The 22,798-nt window shown below is 37.0% G+C and overlaps 2 protein-coding genes across 6 annotated transcripts in view; one reads left to right on the top strand and one right to left on the bottom strand.

The window, feature by feature from the left end:
* Fibp (acidic fibroblast growth factor intracellular-binding protein) overlaps positions 1-12,758 on the top strand; it is a 35,786-nt gene extending 23,028 nt beyond the window's left edge. Inside the window, exons 7-9 of one of the 5 annotated variants that reach the window (XR_011715861.1) lie at positions 2,955-2,972; positions 7,070-7,230; positions 7,860-12,758. Coding sequence is in view for 3 of the 5 variants with exons in the window: in XM_071688136.1 (XP_071544237.1) it covers positions 2,955-2,972; positions 7,070-7,148 (97 nt within the window). In the remaining 2 variants the exon portion in view is untranslated. The other 4 variants (XR_011715862.1, XM_071688136.1, XM_071688137.1 and 1 more) reach the window with 4 other exon arrangements.
* LOC139762900 (uncharacterized) overlaps positions 12,384-22,798 on the bottom strand; it is a 17,542-nt gene continuing 7,127 nt past the window's right edge. The window contains exons 2-5 of the mRNA XM_071688139.1: positions 20,535-20,634; positions 19,549-19,709; positions 18,787-19,160; positions 12,384-15,431 (exon numbers count right to left, since the gene is read on the bottom strand). Of these exons, the coding sequence (XP_071544240.1) occupies positions 19,056-19,160; positions 19,549-19,709; positions 20,535-20,634 (366 nt within the window). The 3' untranslated portion in view covers positions 12,384-15,431; positions 18,787-19,055. The remainder of the gene's footprint in view (positions 15,432-18,786; positions 19,161-19,548; positions 19,710-20,534; positions 20,635-22,798) is intronic.

The raw sequence follows: 22,798 nt of genomic DNA, 5'->3' as shown, positions 1-22,798 counted from the left end.
TCCCTTTATATCTGTACTTAAGAAGTTTTTCTCATGAGACTCAAATCTTGATGATGCACAAAGTTCAGCAGGCCAAAAGAGTTCTATTGTAGGCCTCCTGCTTTGGTGTTATAGTTTATATGCTAGTGTAAGTATCACATCTGTACTGTTTACCCCACCTTTTTTAGCTGGTTGCTTAACAGTGTGAATTAGAATATCATCAAAGATTAAGTTAGCAGGTGGTGCCAAATGATATGGAGTTTATTGGATGGTTTAATAGTATATCAACCTCTAATTAGCTAGGGCTTAATGGTAGGTGATCACTCTATGTTATACATAGCCTTCTGTTGGTACTGTATTGTTGTCCATTGGAACCTTGTATAACAAAACACTTCTTTAACAGGCTTATAACTGGGCATTAGTTGACAGGAGCTCAGATCCCAATGAACCACTTCTTTTACATCTTGTCTTAGGCACTGTTGCTCTCTCACTAGCTTATACTGTTACAACCCACTGGCTGTAGTCTAAGATGCCTTGAACACTCTCAGTTATCAGTATGCTCTTGAATATATGATTATTGTTATTGATACTTTCGTTATTTTTGTCATTATTATTTTATCATTATTGTTATTATTATTATTATTATTATTATTATTATTATTATTATTATTATTATTATTAATGCAGATGATATGGGAAGAGAAAGCGATACCCAAATATCTCTTGCTTGTCAAAGAAGGTGATTAAGTGGAGCAGGAGGTGGGGGGGGGTTTTGGAAATTATCCTTCCCATACCATCACTTTCTAAAAGGAAGATCAGAAGAATGGGCCAGATGAGGATTTTTCCTCAAAGGCTTGGTCATTTGTTCATGATGCCACAGTGGGAGTAAGGGAAAGCAAGCATGTATAAAAAACATTATGTACCTCATATTATTATTATTATTATCATTATTATTATTGTTATTATTATTTATCCCTAGGGATAGGGGAGAAAGAATACTGCCATCATATCTCATAGAAGGCAGCTAAGAAGGGTAGAAGCAGGATGCTGGAGATCTTCCCCTCCTGTTTTACTCTCCATAAGTAGGAACAGTGGAAGAAGCTAAGCAGGAAATTTTTCCTCATAGGCTTAGTCATCTGTTCTTGATGCTTCGTTGCTCATTTAGAAATTGATTAACACACATGAAGGAAGGGTTATTATTGTTATTTTAGAGGGTGTGTGAAAGGAGAAAGTTTATAGTAAGTGTGAAAATGAAACAGAGTAACAACGTGCTTCAGATGAGTGGGGCAGGATATTTGAATGAGGAGGTCCTGGATTAAGTGATGTGTGTAAGGTATCTTGGAGTACATTATACATAACTGCTACAAATTGGATGTATGGATATGAGACCATTATTTATTTGTTCTTGCCATCACTCACTGAGGTGGGAGAGGCAATTGGGTATAGAAAAATTATTATTTTTTTATTGATTAAAGTTAATCATATAATTGAAAGACCTGTTTTTTTTGGCTTGGGCAGCTTAAAGGCTATGATTTTCCTTTGGAGTGAAAAGTTCTTCAGTCAGATTGTACTCCTTTTTGTTTTTTGATGATAATACAACCACCCCAAGATGACTTTTCATTTGTAGCATAACACATGCAGGTGGAGTTCAGTAATGCCTTATTATTATTATTATCATTATTATTATTATTATTATTTTATTATTATTATTATTATTATTATTATTATTATTTATTATTGTTATTTTTATCATTGATAGTAGTTGTAGTAATAGTACAGGTAGAAGTGGTAGTATTTTATCTTATTTTTCAAACTAGTTCACCATTTCTTGCATAATGAAGTAGTGTCAGGAACAGATGAAGAACAACTTCATTTGCTTACATCCACACTCTAGCAGTCATGTATAATGCACGGAAACCAGAGCCTTTTATTCACAAAAAAGTCCCACATACCTTTCCATGGTTTCCCTTAACCACTTCATACGTGTTGGTGCAGTCCATTGACAGGATGTTACCTCTCTATGACACATTGCTCCAAAATGTTTTATCCCGTGACCTCTTTTCCTCCTGCATGTTCATGCTCTAGTAACTCAAGATCTCTTTCTCTTCATCTTTCCATCACTTCATCAGTCTCACCTTCTCCCTTGCTCCCTCAGTTTCTGACATGTATCCTTTTAGTCAGTCCTTCATCCTCTCCATATGTCCAAACCACAGTCTCTTCCTTTCACATGCTCAAACCATATCATTTGATTTTTTTATATAGATGTTTGCCTTTCCTTCCTTGGCAAAGTAGCATCATTGAAAAGTCCTTATGTAGCTCCATCTGTTCCTACTTTTAGAGTGATAAGACAGGAGGGAAGGGTTCATTATAGCTGACATGAAACGGACAACTCACTACCCTAATCATTACTATCTCATTTATGCTACATATATACGTTCCTAACCTGAGCCAGGTACCCCTTTTATCGACCATTTCTGAGGGGATAGGAACAGCTGAGTTGACTGTGAGCCAACTACTGTGCTCACTATTCAAACCCAGGCCAGCATCAATGTGAATTCCAAGTTGGCAACATTAACCAGTATGCTGCACGACAGCATGCAGTAGATATGCGGATGATATTCTTCCTTTCATATCTACAGGGGTATTATTATTATCATTATCATTATTATTATTGTTATCATTATTATTATTATTATTATTATTATTATTATTATTATTATTATTATTGTCTTTATTATCATTATTATTATTACTATAACTACTGCTACTCATTATTATTATCATCATTATTAGTATTATTATTACCATTATAATAATACCTTTTAATTACAGCTTGTGGTATTGCTTATACTGTACAGTGATGATTGGGCATAATCTCCTATTAGTATATAATTTTGTATGATGCTTATGTATGAGTGCATGTGGAACTTTTGTACATTATAAACTTATTCCTTTTGTCCTTATTTCCCAACAAGAAAACCTAGAGGAAAAAGGTGAGAGCATTTTTGCATCCTGAGATTATTTTTTAATATATATATATATATATATATATATATATATATATATATATATATATATATATATATATATATATATATATATAATATATATATATTGTTTATGATATAGTTTGCACATTATTTTTCATGACTGTATTTACACGAAGGAATCCAAAATGTATCATTCGTCACACTCATGGAATTCGTTGATATTTGCTTGGCTTAAAGGGGTCTGTTGTAGATGAGGTTGAGAATTTGAGTCCTCTTGCTGGAACACATTGGCAGTGACTGTATGTTTTGCTTATTGAGTGCGGCAGACCTTGTCACATACCAGAGGTGTTGTTAGAGGGAAATATATTGTTTGTTATGGTATATTAGATAAAGACATTTTGGATGACTTGGTGTACTAAACATTTTTAGTGAAGTTATGCATGAAATTTACTCAAGCAATTATTTATTCATTTTGTACTGATCAGAGGATATTGATTAAAAATATCATAAATTGATATTTCAAAGTGTATTATATTCACCTTATTCTCTCACCCAAACTTTCTCAATAATACCTGATGTAGATACCATAAAAGCATGCTTAGTCTCCTTAGAGCACTACAGAGTGAGATGAATTATGGGGAACTTAGATGGAAGGAGGAGAGTTTGAGAGGATTAGGTTGAAATCCTTTTTCGATTTATATAGCATTTTGAATGGAAACCTATTATAGTGTTTCATCATTTTCATTTTGTTTCTGAGATCAAACATAACAAAAAAAAACAAATTTTGCTTTAATTGTGAAATGAGTAAAAGTGGCTGCACAACAAACAGCTAAACTTAAAACTGCGAGTTAAGAATCTTAACCCTTTTGCTCTGAAATTCAGGTACAGCTGATTGAATAATTTTTCCTTTGTGTGCAGTATCATTTATCCCATGTGTTTCAAAAAAAAATGTCTCTCTCTACTGTGAGATGTGTGAATACCCCATAGACTTTGAAAAGTTTGCCAAACCCCCTTGCATGGTGCCATTTATGAATGTAAAACACAGTTGTCTTGCTACAGTGATGTGTGTCCCTTTAAATCTCTGCCTGTTTCATGGCATTTTAGGTGAGTGTAAATATGTTATGGCATTATAATATTTTGTTTTTATAGTGACCGGCAAGACACAGGTTAAACATTCTTCAGTCAAAGGTCATATCAGTTGAAGGGAATAACGTGAGAGAAAAAAAAGTAGAAATTAATCAAGGGTCTACAGGTGCTTGTAGACGTGACTCTTAAAAGTAAAATGGTTATTGAAAGAGAAAAAGACAAAAAGAGGAAGAGAATTCCACATCCTAGATGTTCGAAAGACAAAGGAGATATCCTTTAGTGGCCAGTCCCTTATATGAAGTGTGGGAAGCAGCAGCCTTGGGGGTTGGGACATGTGCAGACAGTTCACATGAACAGTAGCAAAAATTATACCTGTAGAACAAAATGAGAGCACCGGTACTGCAGCGTACAGAAAATGATGGTTGAAGAGAGGTGTTGCCAGGAGAATTTATGAGATGGAAGCCTTTTGATCTGATTCTGGTTCACAGAGAGGTGATGGAAGAGCACCCCAGATGTGTGAGCCATCCTCCTTACATGGCCAAATTAAACCTCTATTAGGTATGAAATCGCTGCTCATGAGAAGATTAAGTATGGCAGCTGTACAGTTCCCCCAGCTTTTGGGAAGCAGGTGTTGTCATGTTGATTATGTGGGGTTTCTGGGATAGTGTGGAGGATATGGCTATATCCAATATGTTTACACTGTTACAGAGTTTGAATTATGTTTTCTTAAATTGAACAGAGATAAAGGAATGACATAGAGATATGTAGAGAAATTGTTTTTGTACTGTCAGATTTAAGTAGGTTACTCTTTCCTCATTCTGAGGTGCTTAAAGGGATATGTAGTATGAACAGTCTCTCTTGTTAGGAAAGTCATGGCAATTGGAAAGGGTTTGCTTCACACATTGACACTAGAGTCTTACTGTGAGGATTCATGTTGACTTTTCCTTTCTCCTGCTTTGCAAGTGTTACTAACTAATTTGTGAGTTTTTGAACTTCAGAAACAATGAAAGTATTACAAGTAAAAACGATGATTGGTTGTACAAAATTATGCCAATACTAGGAAGAACTTTCTGTTGATGAATCAGTGGTGAAGTTCAAAGGCATGTTGTATTTAATGTGTTTCTCAGGGAAACCTTTAATGGGAGGGAATAAAAGTTTGTTCCTGATAACATCATCCCTTTTCTATCAATATTCTGGGCTATATCAATATCCAAAGCTATACTGGCAAAATTCTATAAGTGTATTGCATTTACATGTTTATAGAATACTTCAGGCTTGATATTTCGTCATTCTCATTGATTGTATTTGAGTTTTAAGAAATTAATTTTTGGTTAAGTTCATAATATTACTTAAGAATTAAAATTTTCATGTTTCTATGTTAATTCAGGGTGTTTCTAACCTCATATATGTAAACTTTTGACATGAAGTTATCAAAACAGAAATACCAAATTTAAACTCTTTTTAAGCAGTTCTCTGGTTGTTTTGAGGCACCCCCTGAATTCTAATTATGCAAAAAAAAAAAGAAAGGTTAAAATAATTCTGCTTATTTGCAGTTTGGATAGCCAAGAGTAATGTTACCTTGTTTAACAAACTGTTCTCCTGCTAGAATCATATTTTATCATGTGTTTATTCAAACTGGAGCTGATTTCACAAATTTGGGAAGTATTTCACTTCCTGGGTGTTGTGGGAGTCCCAAGTAAGGGGATCCTGGGTTAGGAAAGTAAAATAAAGGGAGCTGGAAATTCTCTCTGCCTGTATGACCATTTTTCTAAATGTAAGAAAAGAAGGAGGAGGAATGAAAGGATTTTTTCTTTAAGGTTCATTTCTCATTGATACCTCGCTAAGGTGAGAGAAGTAAGCAGATGCGAGACTAAAATTTGTATACTGTATATACATAATGGTTAATTGTAGGACTTGTATACATAATTGGAAATATGACCATTTGATACCAGTGCTTGGAATGGTTAATAAAAAGCTCATTACCTAATATAGTCATTTGTTAAGTAGAACTCTTGACCTAAGTGTTTGACATGAAAAGGGAATATGATGAAAGGAAGAAAAAGGATATTATTTATTTAGCATTTTAGATAATACCAGTCTGTGCAAATATATGATGAATGGCCATGTTAGCACTGGCAAGATATTTGATAATGCTTGAATAAGATATATTAATGAATAGATTTATTGTCATTAGTTTAAAGACTATGAATTGGTTCATTATAAATGTAACTCATATTTGTGATCAGATTCCATACACACGTAGCATGATTATAAATATTGGACTCGATTGATACTAGACTTTGCCTGCTTGAGGTTAGACCTGAGTGAAAGGTCAACTCTGGTGAGGATGTTCCTTCATCAGGTGATGATACAGAGTGCAGTCTCATCAGAGAACGTCTGACTATAGTGGAGTCCATCTTGTCCCTGTTATTGAATTTATTGTAGCCGTGGGGCTAAAGGAGCCCCTGGATTTTTTGAAAGGGGTTTTAGGGTTATATAGTAATAATGACAATAATTGTAATAAAAAGCGTTCAGGTGTTACCACACTCCACCTGCTTGTGGTTATGCCATGAATTAAAATTCACCTTTAGTGAGGTTGTATCATTGTCATTGGCTGAAGAGGAGCACAGTCTAATTTAGGAACTCCTTACTCTGAAGGAGTCCATCATTTCCCTGCTCCTGCTTGAAGTGCAGCTTCAAATGAGCAGGAGCCCTGTAAAATGGGTCCTGAGATTGTGTAATTATTAAGTATATTGGCTTAACCTTGATGTGGTACCAGTGTCCAAGTTTGCCATCTTTGAAAAGCTATAGTAATAATAATACTGATTATATTAATGATACTGATAATAATTAGAACAGCTATACATTAGTTGAGTTTCATTAGGAGAGTATGCCTTCATGGATCATATATCAGCAAGTAGCTGATTAGGTTGAAGGTATATACTGTATATATTTTCTTTCTTAACTCTGACTGATGGATTCCTTTTAATTAGATGATATACATATATCTGCAGTAACCACTCTCTGCGTATGACATGGGAAAGATATATGAACACCATGCGAGTGTGTATATGCCAGCTGTATCACTCTTGACGTCACGCCCCACCTCTCCGACTCACACGCACGGCAACTGTCCAAGAAAAAGTGCCATTGGACTGACCCTTGCTTCGTAAAGGTATGCTCAGTATTGTATTTTCTACCCTTCTCTGTTCCCATCTGCACAGGGTGGATCAAGTGTATACAAGCTCACGGTGTACTGTACTTTTATGGGAAGGTCCCCTTGGTTCCATTCATCCCCACAGGCTGGCAAAAGGACAGGGGATCAACTTTCTACTCTAGTTTCTGTGTTTATTCAAAGAAAATTGCTGGTCTCATCTTTTGCCAGCCGGCATCTCTGCTTGTAAAGAGTTATGCATTCAACATCATAAGAGTTAAGGAACATATAAAACTTCGACTTATCGAAGTTGCCACCACATATTGCACAGTAGTTGACCTCAACAGAAAAATTTATTCAACAGTGTCATCCATCTTCATTAGTTTGTTTTCTTTATAAGTATTTTTAGAGGTTTTCCAACTTTCATACAGCTTTCGTCAAGTGAATGCTATAAAATTTTTCCATTTGATGGCTATAACTTTTGAAGCTCATGGCCTGTGTATGATCACTGGGCACATCCACTGAAACATGAAAAGGTCTGCCAACTAGTCCGGACAGGCCAGCAGCTCACTTCTCTTATGGCAATCAATTCCAGCCACATAGAGTATATTGTGAAGTCTGTTTCACAAGTTTCATTATTTCTCTCGCAGGTCGTCGGCAATCAAGTTTAGATTTGTAGAAGATCTGAAACTCAATCCTGTCTGCCAGCATTATCTCTTTTCACAATACTTTTCAAGAGTTCAGTGAAGAGTTTGTGAAAATATCTATGCTGTACCACTCGACATCTAATGCTTGTAGCTTTCTAAATGCTAGTTTACATCTGTGTTATACTGTACTTAGTTTTGTCTTTTTATATACCTGTTTATGAGTATGACAGAAATACTTGTACAAGAAAGGAGTTGGTAACAGGAGAAATGTCCAGGACTGTGGGAAATGTTGTTCACTATGACTGCTGAGAACTCATTCATTGTTACAAATGAAAATAAAATATTTCATGTTCTTACAATGATGAAGTTAATTATATGGGAAGCACCAGAAAGTTGATGAATAACAATATGAAATTCTCATGTGATTTACGGTGTAATTTACAAAATGTTTGTGAAACACGGCTATTTTTGTGAAGGGGATGAAAAGTTCAAAGTATTTAGTTTTGTAACTTCTGTACTAGAATTTGAAACAAGATAGAAATAAATAAATGCATAGTTATATAGATATTTGTCTGAGAATTATCTTAGTCATAGGATTCTCTCACGTAATGTTTTATATAGCGAAAAGATTGTACATAGGTTTATTAAAAGATTTATAGTTATATTTATTACATGTATATACTTTGTACATTGTACATATTTGTAATTAAGTTTCTGTAAATGATAAAACCCATAATGGGACCCCAGAGAAAAAAGGCAGAATGTCTTACAGTTTATAAGGAACTTAACACAAGATGTGTGTAGTTTAACAGTGGTATCTTACAGCAGATACATTTCTATACATTACTACATAATATCTACATAGTTATGTACAGTATGTATATGCTGTTATCTACTATAAACATTAGGGATTCTTGCAGGAAGACATGTTGCATTTCATATTACAGTATGTGAAGTTTCCTCAAAAAATGTGGAAGATGCAGGACTCCTAATACATGAAATTCTTTTAAGAGTTGCCAAAGTCATGTAAGAGATACGGAAAAATTTCAGTAATAAAGATTTAGCATGTTTATTTTATAAGCATTCATGTAATTGAACTGGAGACCTTTTTATTTGTTTTTGCTCATGTAAAAAAAGGAACAAAGCCTGCACACTTTTTGGTACATTGTGTATATAGAACACTGAAGTACAGGTTTCTGACCTTTATTTTCATAGTCGTCTATCATTTTATCATTTGAAGAAGTTTAATTTTGTGCCCTATAAGTAGGACAGCATCTATGAATAATGAATGCCGGTGATATGTACAGATACTTTGGTTATGTTTGGAGTTCAGCACTACAAGTGTTTCTTGAAAAATTACATAAGCTAAGTACAAAAAGTGAAAGTTGGTTTTCTGCGTGTATGAAACTTTGTCCACTGACACATGATCACAGAAATTTTCTTTGTGTGCTCCTTCAGATATGACAGGTTCTGAGGTATATTAATCTGCTTAGGAGTGTGATAGCATGCACTGTGATGAAAATGTTAAAATACAGTAGTACCTGAAGCATCCTCGAAACCTCTGACTTATTGAGGTTCATAAAACAATGCAAGAGATGAACATATTTCTGTAGCAAAATCAGTTGTATGAATGCATGGTAATAAGTTTATTTGGTCCATAACTGGTTCAGGAAGTGATGATATGAAATTGGATGCTGCAACTGTTTCACATAATACAGATTTAAGATGGTCACTGTTGTCCTTTAAAGGCTGATGCAAATATTCTTAGTTAACTCAGATTAAAGTTGAATTTTGGTATCCTTGCAAAAAAATTTCAGTCGTTGGCGAATGCTGTAATTTTAAACACCAGGCTTTTATTGGTCCCATTTATTGTTGGGAAGTTTGTAGCATATAGTACTGAAGAAATTTTTCCATAATTTTCCTTAGACATGAGTTTGAACCATTGTTATATTGCTTATGTTCTACAGTGTTTATTGGGAAAAAATGTTGAAGTGGCCACAAAACATGAGACCTATTTCAGGAAATGTTTGTAGGATTTTCTAAATAGCTGTTGGGAAAAATCTGCTTTTCCTAAGTCAGATTTTGTCGTGATCTGCTGAAGAAATTACTTCGTGTGAATCTAATAATATTCAAAGCCATGCTTGAAATTGATATTATATAATAACTCATGGATAATGAATGTACTTTGTTACTCTTTTATCTTCTACCAGACTGATCAGTTGCATGAATGCAATGGTCAGTTTTTGTATATATAACAATGTATTTTATAGGCATTTTTATAGAGGTGAAAATATTCCTGAAAACTTTGCTCAGTTTCATATAGACAGTTTTCAATTAATGATTTCCCTCTCTCACTTTTGAAATCAGTACTTAGGAAGTAGTTCGGTCTTCATCTACTTTTTTCTTGCATGTATAATTACTGAATTCTGGCTCTAAAATTCAAGCTTATGCTGAGCTTTCTTCCAGTTTTTAATCCACCGCTTGTAAATTTTGGCCTCAGTTACATCTAATCCATCTTAAGGAGGTACAGTGATATCTCCCATAGCTGAGCTTTCTGAAAGACTAACCCCCATAGCCTGGATATTTTGAATATCTGCCGGGCATCTTTGTTATAGGAAAGTGAAATGCCATTCTAGTGTATGCAAGTTTTGCCTGTGTAGGTTATGACCACTGGCCAGTGTGTTGTTAAGAAAATCGTGTTGACTGGTTGGTTCTTGTAAGCAAGTATCTGATTGGCCAGTGGTGCTTTAGTTAGACCACGTGTGTTTTATTGTGTGATCTCTCGAATCTTTATCATGAAATTATTTGTACTTGGTGAACATTTCAAGTTATTTATGGTATTAATACATTATACAAGTGCAGTGTAATGATGAACTTGTTTAGTGCTGGTGAATAACTTTATTGTGAAATGGGAATGAACCCCACAGTGATCAAAAAAAATGTTCTTAGCTTCGGCCATGCACAGTTCTGCAGTTGATGCATGTTTACTTATCTGCCTTTGATATTTGTTGTTTGTTTGGCTATTTGTATAGGTCACAGTTAAAAGTATACTACATATTTTACATACAATCAGCGTTTTAGTGTCAGAATACTGTATGATGTAATGAAAGATGAAATGACAAGTTTATTATGGGCAGATTCCTTAAAATGTACTTTATTGTGGACAAGGTGGTTGATAATCCAGAACTTTACCATCTTATCCGAAGTAACTTGTTGGTAACGATTGGTACTTCCTGGCCAACCATTCTGCCTTGTTTTTAACCAACAATTTACTCCTTATGATCATATGGAAAAGTTTGGGATTTTTCAAAGGTTGTCAGCTCATAGTCACCTGATCACTTTATCTTTTCATTAGTGCATACATAGAGTCAGTGTTTATGAGAAAAATAACCAGGGCTGTGATGAACATCTTTATTTCCAGATGTTGCAACATTGTCATGTCATTAATTAAAGAGGTAAAAAGACATTAAAAACCAATATAATAAGTTATTCAGCGAAATACCAAAAAAGTATCTTTAAATACAGTACAGTAAGACATCATCTTATTTGCATTATGTTTGAAGTTGCTGAAAATTTTGCTTAACAGGTATTTGCATGTTTTAATATAACTGTACACAAACGGAAGAGCAATGGGGTCACTCAAGCTGTTTTGGTTGTAGTTTGCCTACATCTCTCTCAGCAGGCAGACAGAATTGGGCAATATTCAGTCAGGTCGGGACAATTTTGAAATAGCTGACAGTTGCTCGAGGTGATCTAAGAACATTTGAGTTACTTTATGTAGAAACACTTTGATCTCAGTTCATGTTTTCAATGCCTTGAAACATGGCATAAGTGCAATATCTTATTGTATCTCTTTTAAGTGTCATTATATTGGTTTTCAACATTATTATCTTCTATAGTCACACATGATGACATGATAATATATCTAAACATTAAGAAATATGATGATGCTCACCCTGACTTGGTTACTCCTGAAAATAAGGTTCCTGTGTAAGATCCCTGTGTTTGAAGTCTCCAGACCTTTACGAGTTTATTTTTATACATTGTAAGTATTATTACTTGCTATGATTCATAGATATTTTTTCCCATGTTTTGTTGTCTACAATTTTTAGCTCGTTTGTTTGTAACTAACATGAAGTAACTGACCTCGCACATCCTAGGTAGTAGGCAGCTGTATTGTGTTTGTTTAATGGAACATTCTTGCTGAGAAAGCTGTGTTATGCAGTACTTAATTCTTGCTGAAAAACCACAGGTGTCAAAAATTTAAAAAGTAATTCATGATTAGGTAGTGTTACAAGTGAACACTGAAATCAATTTATATCAAGGAAGATCATAAATTCATAAAAGATAAATTTTTTTCCATGGGCAGGATCAGTCTAGTGTAGGTTATAATAAAATACTGCTGGATATGGACAGGATGATATGAGGTCAAAAAATACTATAGGATGTGGTTAAAATATTTACATAAAAACTATATACTACAGGATATGTTAAGATTATACATAGGTCATGATATAATACTACATGGTTGATGTACCACTTTATTGAAACTTTGTTCACAAATTGATTGTAAAAACTCAGAATATTCCCCACACCCAACATCTTGGGACACTAATTCTGGGTTTGAGAGGTATCACTGTTAAAATTATTTAGGTGGATTGAGGGTCTACATAAGATAACATGAATTTCTAAAGGTACACTTCATATTATGTTATATGTTATGAATGTTGTAATATGGTATATCAAAGTTTGGCCAAACTTTTAATTGTAATGAACAACTTTCAGCTCTTAATCTTTATCTGTTTGGTTCTTTCTCTCTATCTTAAGATATTTGTTTATTGCCAGGTGCTATGTTTTGTTATGAATTTCTGACCAGAGAAATACAGCATCTACTCATTACAATTCTTTTATTCCTTTTTTGTTTATCATGTTTATGTGATTACTGTTTGTGTGTTAAGGGGAGAGAGTATTACACTTGTCTTGCCTCGTTTCTTTGTATATATGTATGTCTTTCTCTTGTGTGCTTATGCACACACCCTAGCCTAAGCCACATGCTAGACGTATCATATCTAAATGTTATGGGGTCATGTTTATATATTCATGGAGAAAAGGGGCCGTGCATATGTAGAGTAGGACGACATGTCTTGATTTGGTTGGGGGCACAAGGATTCTGTGTAATGAAATTTTATGTACGAGAGATGTTGCTATAGCAGTGTTACAGTAGTCTTTGGGGCATAATTCATAATAAACATATACTCTATATGTACTTGAAAAAAAATTGGTGAAGTGATTATATTCTGTACGTATTAAACAAAATGCTGGTGAAGGGGGCAAAAGGGGAAGTGATAACAGGTAATGATGAAGTGAGGAGATGTAGTGAGTATTTTGAAGGACTGTTAAGTGTTTCATGATAGAGTAGCAGATTTAGGGTGTTTTGGCTAGGGTGGTATGCAAAGTGAGAAAGTCAGGGAGAGTGGTTTGGTGAAGAGAGAAGAGGTGGTGAAAACCTTGCTTACAAAGTGTGGCAAAGCAGCTGGCGTGGATAGTATTACTGTTGAATTTATTAAGAAAGGGGTTGACTATAGTGTGATTGGTTGGTAAGGATATTCAATGTATGTATGGATCATAGCGAGGTGCCTGAGCATTGGAAGAATGCATGTATGATGCCATTGTGTAAAAGCAAGGAGAATAAAGGCAAGTGTTCAAGCTACAGAGATGAAAGTTTATTGAGTATACCTGGTAAGTTGTATGGGATTGTATTGATCAAGAGGTTGAAGGCATGTACAGATTATCAGACTGAGGAGGAGCAGTGTGGTTTCATTAGTGGCAAAGGATGTGTGGATCAGGTATTTGCTTTAAAGAATGTGCAAGAAATATTTAGAAAAACATATGGATTTGTTTGTGGCATTTATGAATCTGGAGAAGGCATAAGATAAGGTAAATAGAGATGCTTTGTGGAAGATCTTAAGAATGTTCAGTCTGGGAGTTAAGCTCCAAGAAGTAGTGAGAAGTTTTTTGATCAAGAGTGTAAGGCTTGTATACAAGTAGGAAGAAAGTAGAGTGAATGGTTCCAAGTGAAAGTTGGTCTGCAGCAGGGGTGTTTGATATCACCATGCTTGTTTAATTTGTTTATGGATGGGTGTAAGGGGAGTTAGACGAGAACGTCTTGAAGAGAGGGGCGAGTATGTTGTCTGTGGGGGATAAGAGGACTTGGGAAGTGAATCAAATCTTGTTTGTTGATAATACAGCACTGGTGTGGATTCTAGAGAAAAAACACAGAAGTTAGTGACTGATTTCAGAGGTGTGTGTGAAAGGAAAAAGTTGAGAGTGAATATGAATAAAGCAAGGTTATAAGGTTCAGCAGGGTCGAGGGAAAAGTAAATTGGGATGCAAGTCTGAATGGAGAAAAATTGGATGTGGTGTTTTAGATATCTGGGAGTGAACATGGCAGCAAATGGATTGATGGAAGCAAAAAGTCATAGTCGTAGGGTGGGTGAGGGAGTAAAGGTTCTGAGAACACTGAAGAATGTATGGAAAGAGAGAACGTTATCCGGGAGGGCAAAAATGGTTATGTTTGAAGGAGAAGTAGGCCCAACAATATTATATGGATGTGAGGCATGGGCTGTAATAGGGATGTGTGAGGAGAGTTAATGCGCTGGAAATGAAATGTTTGAGGAAAATGTGTGGTGTGAGGTGGTTTGATCAAATAAAAGGGTTAGAGAGATATAGTAATAAAAAGTGTGGCTGAGAGATCAGAAGAGGGTGTGCTGAAATGGTTTTGACATGGAGAGAATGACGAGGGGAGGTTGATAAAGATGATATACATGTTAGAAGTGGGCAACAAGCAGAATGGGGGGCCACACTAGAGATGGAAAGATGGAGTAAAAAAAACATTTTGAGCAATTGGTACCTGAGCATAGTGGAGGATGAAAGGTTACATGGGATAATGTGAACTGGAATGATTTGGTATACTGGGATCGATGTGCTGTCAATGGACTGAACTAGGGCATGTGAAATGTCCAGGGTAAACCATGGAAAGGTTATGGGGCCTGGATGTGGCTAGGAAGCTGTGGTTTCGGTGCATTACCCATGACAGCTCGAGAGTGGATGTGAGCGGATGTGACCTTTCTTCATCTGTTCCTGGTGCTACCTCGCTAATGTGGGTAACGGTGATAAGTATGAAAGAAAAACAAAGATGAACAATAAAGCAAAAGTTAAACAAAAAGTAAAGTTTATTATGTACATGTTTCATGCAGTGTGAACATGTGCTGTAGTGATTATTTACATATGTTATGGTACATTACATACATTATAGAGATAACTGTTGAAAATATGTAATTAAGAAACTACTTGCCAAAAAAATCCTATGCACGTCTACTTCTATAACACGTCCATACATTCCTTAGTTTAGATGATTAAAGCATCGTCTGGTGCAGCAGGGGTTTTGGCACCAGGATATAGGACACGAGGCAGTGGCCCCAAAGGTGATGCTAAAGGAGATGGTATCTCACGAAGATTCAATGGAGGGAACCCAACTGACATGGTGGTCACTTTGAAGATGCTTCAGTTCTGCCTCTGTAACATCCAGTAAGTGGATTGGTAGTGGGACAGAGGTTATGGTAGACCACCAAGGTGAAAAAGGAAAGAGGTGGATGTAAGAGTGGAAATGCTGATGTGAGAAGTAAGGAAGGGGAATTGCTGAATCTAAAGGAGGAAGTGAAAGGAAGATGGAAAGAGTATTTTAAAGAACAGATGTATGTGGAAGAAGGGGAGGCAGCAGTTGTTACATGCATGGGTGTGGAGAAGGGAAGGAAGAGTATACATATGCAGGGGCCTAAAGCAAAGAGAGGTAAGAAGGGCAATAATGAGGCTGAAGGCAAGAAAGGCACCTGGAGTGGATAGGAATGCGGCTGAAATGGTGAAGTATGGAGGAGAATGTGTGATAGAGTGGAAACATCATATATGTAATTTAGCATGGAAACAAAAGGTTGTGCTTGAGGATTGGGGGAAAGATGATTGTTCCTTTATTCAAACAAAAAGAAGCTAAGGATGCATGTAGCAATTATAGGGGAATAAGTCTGTTAAGTATGCCAGGAAAAGTATATGCAAGAAAAGTAATTGACAGAGTGATGGAAGTGACTGAATGCAGAATAAGTGAAGGGCAAGGGGATTTTAGGAAAGGCAGGGGACGTGAAGATTGGATTTTTGTAATACAGATGACAGTGGAAAAGTATTTAGTGAAAGGTAAGAAGTTGTACGCAGCTTTTATGGATCTGGAGAAAGCAAATGCCAGAGTCGAGTGGAATGCTTTGTGGGATGTGTTAAGGATTTGTGGTATATGGGGAAAATGGGTAGATGGAGTGTGGCAGTGAGATAGTGGCTAGTGGAAAACCTGTTTGCAGATCGTGAAAAGGAGTTCCAGAAGGTTGTTGTATGTTTTATGATGAGTGTAAACATAAGAGATTGAAGGTAAATACAAGTAAAAGTAAAGTAATGGTGTAGGAAAGGAAACGGAGTGAAAGTATAGAATTTGTAAAACCATATAGAGTGAAAGAAAAAAGTGTACTGAATTGTGCTGTGGATATTGGGGGGGAGGAAAGACTGGAAGAAGCGAGGAAATCTAAATAATCGGGAGCTGTTTCGCGTAAGTGTAGTGATATGGAAGGAGAGATAAGGGAGAGAGCAGTACAGGGAAGAAGAGTAACTGGGTCCCTTAATAGAATAATGAAGAACAGAGGTGTAAGTATGACGGTGAAGAGAGGATTAAGGGACAGGACAGTCCTCCTGACCCTGACCCATGTAGCTTAAACATGGACGTGGAATGAGGCACAGAGGTCAAGAATCCAGGCTGTGGAAATGGGCTATTTGAGAAGAGCATGTAGTATGACTAGATGGACTTGATAAATGAAAGGGAGTATGAGAGATGTTGTATGGCAAGGAATGCAAAGGAAGGGAATTTTGGAGTGGTAGAGTGGGTGAAAAGTTATACTTTGAGGTGGTTTGGGCATGTGGAAAGAATGCAGGACTATGAGTTTACAAGGAGAGTGTATGATAATACAATTAAAGGGGTTAGTGTGTGTGGAAGACCACCTGTGACATGGGCAAATAGGGTGGAGGAATACTGGAGGGAGAAAAATAAAGAATGCATGGAATGGTGTATGCATGCGAGGCATGTAAGGACAGGGATAAGTGGAGATTCTTTTGATGTGGCCATCCCTTGATGGGAGTTCCCTGAGGGAACAGGTGTCAACAGATATAGATTGATAGATGGATAGATCTATATCTCTAATGCTTAGTCCCTTCTGGAGCTTCCTCGAGGGGATGGCTATGGAGTCTTCTTACCTATCAACTCCAGTGCCGCTTCTTAGCCTTTAGTGGCTCACCCTTAACATTCCAATGGTAAAGGGCAACTCTAACGCAGTGTTTGCCAAGGTTCCAACCTAATGCTCCTACTGACTACTTCTACCTAATGCTCCTGCTTAATGTTCCTACCTACTACTTCTACATAATGTTTCAACCTAAATCTCCTGCCTAAATGGACAGTCACATGGAAGGCTTTTTGAATTATTCTACCATGGTCATCTACAATTATGCTTTGTTTTGAGGTTAGATTAGGAGAGTTGACAAGCCACGTTGGACTCATGTGTCTTGTTAGTGGAGCTTTATGGATTTATCTTCAAAGATGTGCATGATGTAGGTCGTCAGAGGAAAGAGAGATTTTCAAAGTTCAGGAAGGCAAGGCAGATTATCTAGAACAGCTAGTAGGAATAATCCAATCCCATAAAATGATAAATTGTCTCAAAGTGGAAAGCAAATTTAAACAACCAAACTGAATGAATAAGGAAGTGGGATTGAATCTCTTAAAGGGATCTGACATGAAGGATACAAAGCTAATGGTAGGAGAGCAAGTACTGAGACCAGGTTCTCAGTTCTGAATGTTGAAAAGGAGGATTTGTACAATATGACTGAATTTAGAACAATTATACAAGCCCATGAATCTACATTAGAGTGTAAAATTAAAGTTGTGATTGAAAGAAAAAACATAGTTATTGGAGAGTTAAGAGTAGTAGAAGGGAGACACATGAGAGACAGAACATTAAGGATTAATGCTTAGAAGAGACAGACCTTCACAAAGGTTAATAAATAGAGATGGAGGTAATGAGAAGCACGATTCATCCAAATGTTATCACAGTAATCATGGATCTGTAAGGAGCAACTCAGGGGTAATATATAGGTTAGAAGTAAAACAAAATGACAAAAGATAATAGGTCTCTTACAGAAGAGAATAAGGAAATATACAATGATGGAGGCTCTGGAAATTGAAGAAATTATCTTAAGAGAAAGACAGTATATGAAAAACTGAGATACAAATGGGGAAAAAAAGTCCATAAAGGTAAGTAACTTTAAAAGGAAAAACTCAGTTTATACCAAGATAAATCCAAAAACCGGCAAATCATAAGAAATTCAAGTAGGAAATTAGGTAGTAGTAGCCAGTAGGAACATAAGGGAAAAAGCCTCTGCAAACACTGCGCAAGAGTTACCCTCTGCCAGTGGCCTGTAAAGGACTAGGAATTAAAGGCTAAGAAGTGGCACTGTAGCTCGCCAGTTTTGGAGACTCTATTGCCTTGGCCACCCCCACTGAGTGAGATCCAGTTGGGAACAGCCGTCAGAGGTATAGATGGATAGTAAATTCAAATGGGTGCCTGTAGAAACAAGACAGGATAAGGAGTCTGAAAAATGACAATTAATTCAGGAAAAAAAATGAAAGTTGAAAACTTGTACGCCTATCAATAAGGGACCAGAAAAATCTAGGGAAATAAATGAACATAATATGTATATACAAATGTGAATGGGCTAATGGGAAATGGTAAGAAGCATGAATTATAAACTACACATGAAATTACATTGGCATAATTGAAACAAAACTTACCTTGTGAAACTGACTTACAACACCTTTCCCACTGATTGTGTAGTCTAATTTTGAGTTTCACTGCTCTTTTCACTCACTTGTCCAACATAGTAATGTGGTTTTGATGGAGAGAGATTATCAGTAGTTTTATAACTGATGTCATCAATTAGTAGAATGTTAGGCTTTGCATTCACAAATGTCCTGCAAAATTCTTCGCTAGAAGTTGAGCCTTAGTTCATCTGGTTCGCACACCACTTCAATACTGTACAAGTTTTAGATACATTGGATGTCTATAAAAGAAGAGACCACCTGACAATGGCTTGCAGCATATTGGCCTCCATCCACCGCCATGAATATGGGCACACATCTGTCGTCCGACACAGGTGACGGTAAAACTGGAAAGTAAAATAACACAAGTGTGTTGTTCTTGTTTTTTCCTTAAAAGTACAAATATATTACAAAGTCCACAATTACATCCCTGCAGTACTTTGTAATATCTATCAACTTTTTCTGCATACAGAGGGTAGTGCTATTTTTTCCTAAACATAAGCCTTATCTTACTGTCCCTCTCTCATGCAGAAATGTTATTGTATGCTATGCTTGAATGTGCAACAAGGATGTTGGGTGATTAGAAACCTAACTTTTTAATCAATCTTATGCTAGAAAATACATGAAATCCATATGAAACAAATGACAGAGTGCCATATGACTGATGGAAGAGACAGATGTTTAGCCTTGTGCGGTGGGGTCATACACAAGCATCCTTTGGGAGGGTCTTCATACCTTAAGGTCCTCAGGAAGGCCGAGGGAAGAAGCTGCTTCAGCCATGATGAGGGAGGCTCGGGTGGGGACTGCTGGGGGTCGTGGCTTCCCCGGTGAGCGTCTGACTTCATTGTGCATTTGCAAGTGGCGCTGCTGAGGTCCTCCATGCCATGGCCACATACCTGTTGGCACCCATCTCTCTTAACCCAAGTTCACTGTTACCACTGTAGTTATTGTGTGTACTGTTACCTCATTAGCAATTCTATAATGTTCGCTGTAACCTCATTCTATCTAGTACCTCATTCGCTGTTACTTGACGTTATGTTGTTCTGTGGTGCCCCATATTCCTTATAGAAGCTCCATGCTATACCTTGAATTCACTATCCCCCCTTGTAATATTTGCTTATGTAAACTGTTCTTAATTTATTTACCTTCCCATTTCACTACTATTTACATACCTATTACCTCAAGCTCTCTGTTGCCTTGCGTCCAGTCATGTTTCAATAATAGCTGAGAGTACTGTATGTATAAAGATTTGACAAGAATAAGCTTGGCGTAGGTGTACTGTCACAGGCACAGGTTGAGCATGTGTGCTCGAGGCGCCACTACGGGCACAGTTCAAGTATGTGTGCTCGAGGTGCCATTACAGGCACAGTTCAAGTATGTGTGCTCGAGGTGCCATTACGGGCACAGGTTGAGCATGTGTGCTCAAGGTGTCATTACGGGCACAGTTCAAGTGTGTGTGCTCGAGGTGCCATTACTGGCACAGGTTGTGTAGTGGGATACTTTCAGTGACTGTGTGTGTGTGTGTGTGTGTGTTGTGTGTGTGTGTGTACATACATGGGAGTAAAGACAACACGAATTTAAAACTCCTCTCTCTCCTCTCTCTCTCTCTCTCTCTCTCTCTCTCTCTCTCTCTCTCTCTCGTTACACACACACAAGCCACCAACCAACGCCAAAGGTTCCTCTTGCGCGGGGGGGGGGGGTTCTGTAGTTATCGTACGTACCTGCGGCAGATGGACGTCTGGCAGCAGCCGCAGCCGGGCGGGCCCGCCAGCCCAGGGAGGCGTTGGCAGCGAGCGCGGCCATGATCACCACCATTGCCACCTGCAGATAATTCATCTATACAAAGTAACTGTTCTTCTTAAGAACATATACTGAACAGCAGAACATATACCATGTTTTTCCCCCACAAATGTTATAATATAGACTATTAACTCTATGTCTCTTTAAAGGGCAGCCATTTTTGGGTTCGACGTTCAAGGAAAAATATTTTTGAGAATTTGAGGAAACATTTTGAGATTCTTTAGTTATCTCCAAAGTTATTCTTTCGCTGAAGACAAAGAACTTTCTAATAATTTGTGAAAAATTATCCTAAACTCTTATTAATCTGTAATCCCTGTGGTTATACAGTGAACTGTGGAAGAAAGTATTGCAATAATTTGTAATAACTTTCGTACTTCGTAATATTAAGAGATTAAAAGAGGCTACCATTATGTATGGTTTTCTTTGATGATAAATTGAATAATAGAAAACGTTAATATGATAATCCGAATTTTAATCGTGGTGACTTAAATTGACATAATAGATAGGTACCGATAAAGTGATAAACATAATGGGTTATGACCTAAAAATGTAGCTAACCTAATGGTGTGTTGACCTAAACTAATGGTGTGACTAACTAATGGTGTGTATATGGTACCTAATAATGGTGTGCTAACTAATGGTGTGTTGACTAAACTAATGTGTGTAACCTAATGTGTGGACTAACTATGGTGGCTAACCTAAATGGGTTGTGTTGACCTAAACTAATGGTGTAGCTAACCAGACCTAACTAATGGTGTGCTAACTAATGGTGTGACCTAAACTAATGGTGTGCTAACCTAATGGTGTGTTGACCTAAACTAATGGTGTGCTAACCTAATGGTGTGTTGACCTAAACTAATGGTGAGCTAACCTAATGGTGTGTTGACCTAAACTAATGGTGTGCTAACCTAATGGTGTGTTGACCTAAACTAATGGTGTGCTAACCTAATGGTGTGTTGACCTAAACTAATGGTGAGCTAACCTAATGGTGTGTTGACCTAAACTAATGGTGAGCTAACCTAATGGTGTGTTGACCTAAACTAATGGTAGTCTAACCAATGGTGGGCCTAAAAATGGTGTGCTAACCAATGCGTGTGCGCTACCAAATAATGGTGGCTAACCAAATGCCGTGGTGGGCTAACCAAATGCCGTGGCGTGCTAACCAAATGCCGTGGTGGGCTAACCAAATTGCTCCAATGGTGGGGCTAACCAAATTCCGTTTACAATGCCGGTGGCTAACCAAACCGTGGGCTAACCAGGTACGGCTAACCAAAAACCATGATGGGTTACCCCCCAAAAATATGGCGGGCTAACCAAATGCCGTGACGGGCTAGCCAAAAGCCAAGGTAGGTTACACAAGCATGGTGAGCTAACCAAATGTATTTGGCTAACCAAATGCCGTGATGGGCTAACCAAAAGCCATGGCGGGTTACCCAAGAAGCATAATGGGCTAACCAAAACCAGGATGGACTAAACAAATGCTGTGGAGGACTCACCAAACGTCATACTGGGCCAACCAAGTGCCATAGTCACCTAACCAAATGCCACAGTGGGCTAAGAAACATCCAACCAGACACCATTTGAGCTAACCAAATCATGCAGCAAGATGGTATAACCAACACGTGACCTGAAGCTTCACCAGCGTCATAAAATTGCCATAAGAAAATTGCTCAAGGAAGCTGTATAATGTCGACCCATCAACCCCCTTGTTAACGCATCTCTCTCGGGCGGTGATTAAGGTTTAACAACCATTTAAAGATTCTGTGATATACTTAAATAAGTTTAGGATCATTCTAGAGCATTTACTTAATATTTCTATGTGTGTAGGAGATGTATAAGGATATTTTACTTGTTGAATATTATCATGCAAGATGGCAAAATACATGTTACCGATATTAAGTCATTTTACCATAGCCTACCCTCAACCGTTTTCTCTCAGTAAATAGCACGAGAGAAAACTGTAATTTATGGGCAGACTAAAGTTTTGTCTAGGAATCACTGGATTTTGTCGGAGACATTCTTACATATCAGTTTTCAAGCCATTTTCGTTATGAAACACTATAAACGAAAAAAATTATCTTTTGTGATAAATAAGAATATATATAGAGAATCAGCCATGCAAATTGTTGCCTACAGGTTCGTTAAATAACTAAGATATCTGTATTTCACATCTTGGAATAGACGC

Source organism: Panulirus ornatus, chromosome 45, assembly GCF_036320965.1.
Source record: "Panulirus ornatus isolate Po-2019 chromosome 45, ASM3632096v1, whole genome shotgun sequence".
In the NCBI taxonomy this organism is placed as follows: Eukaryota; Metazoa; Arthropoda; class Malacostraca; order Decapoda; family Palinuridae; genus Panulirus; species Panulirus ornatus.
The sequence above is the reverse complement of the archived record's forward strand: the minus strand, read 5'-3'. Positions and strand labels throughout refer to the sequence as shown.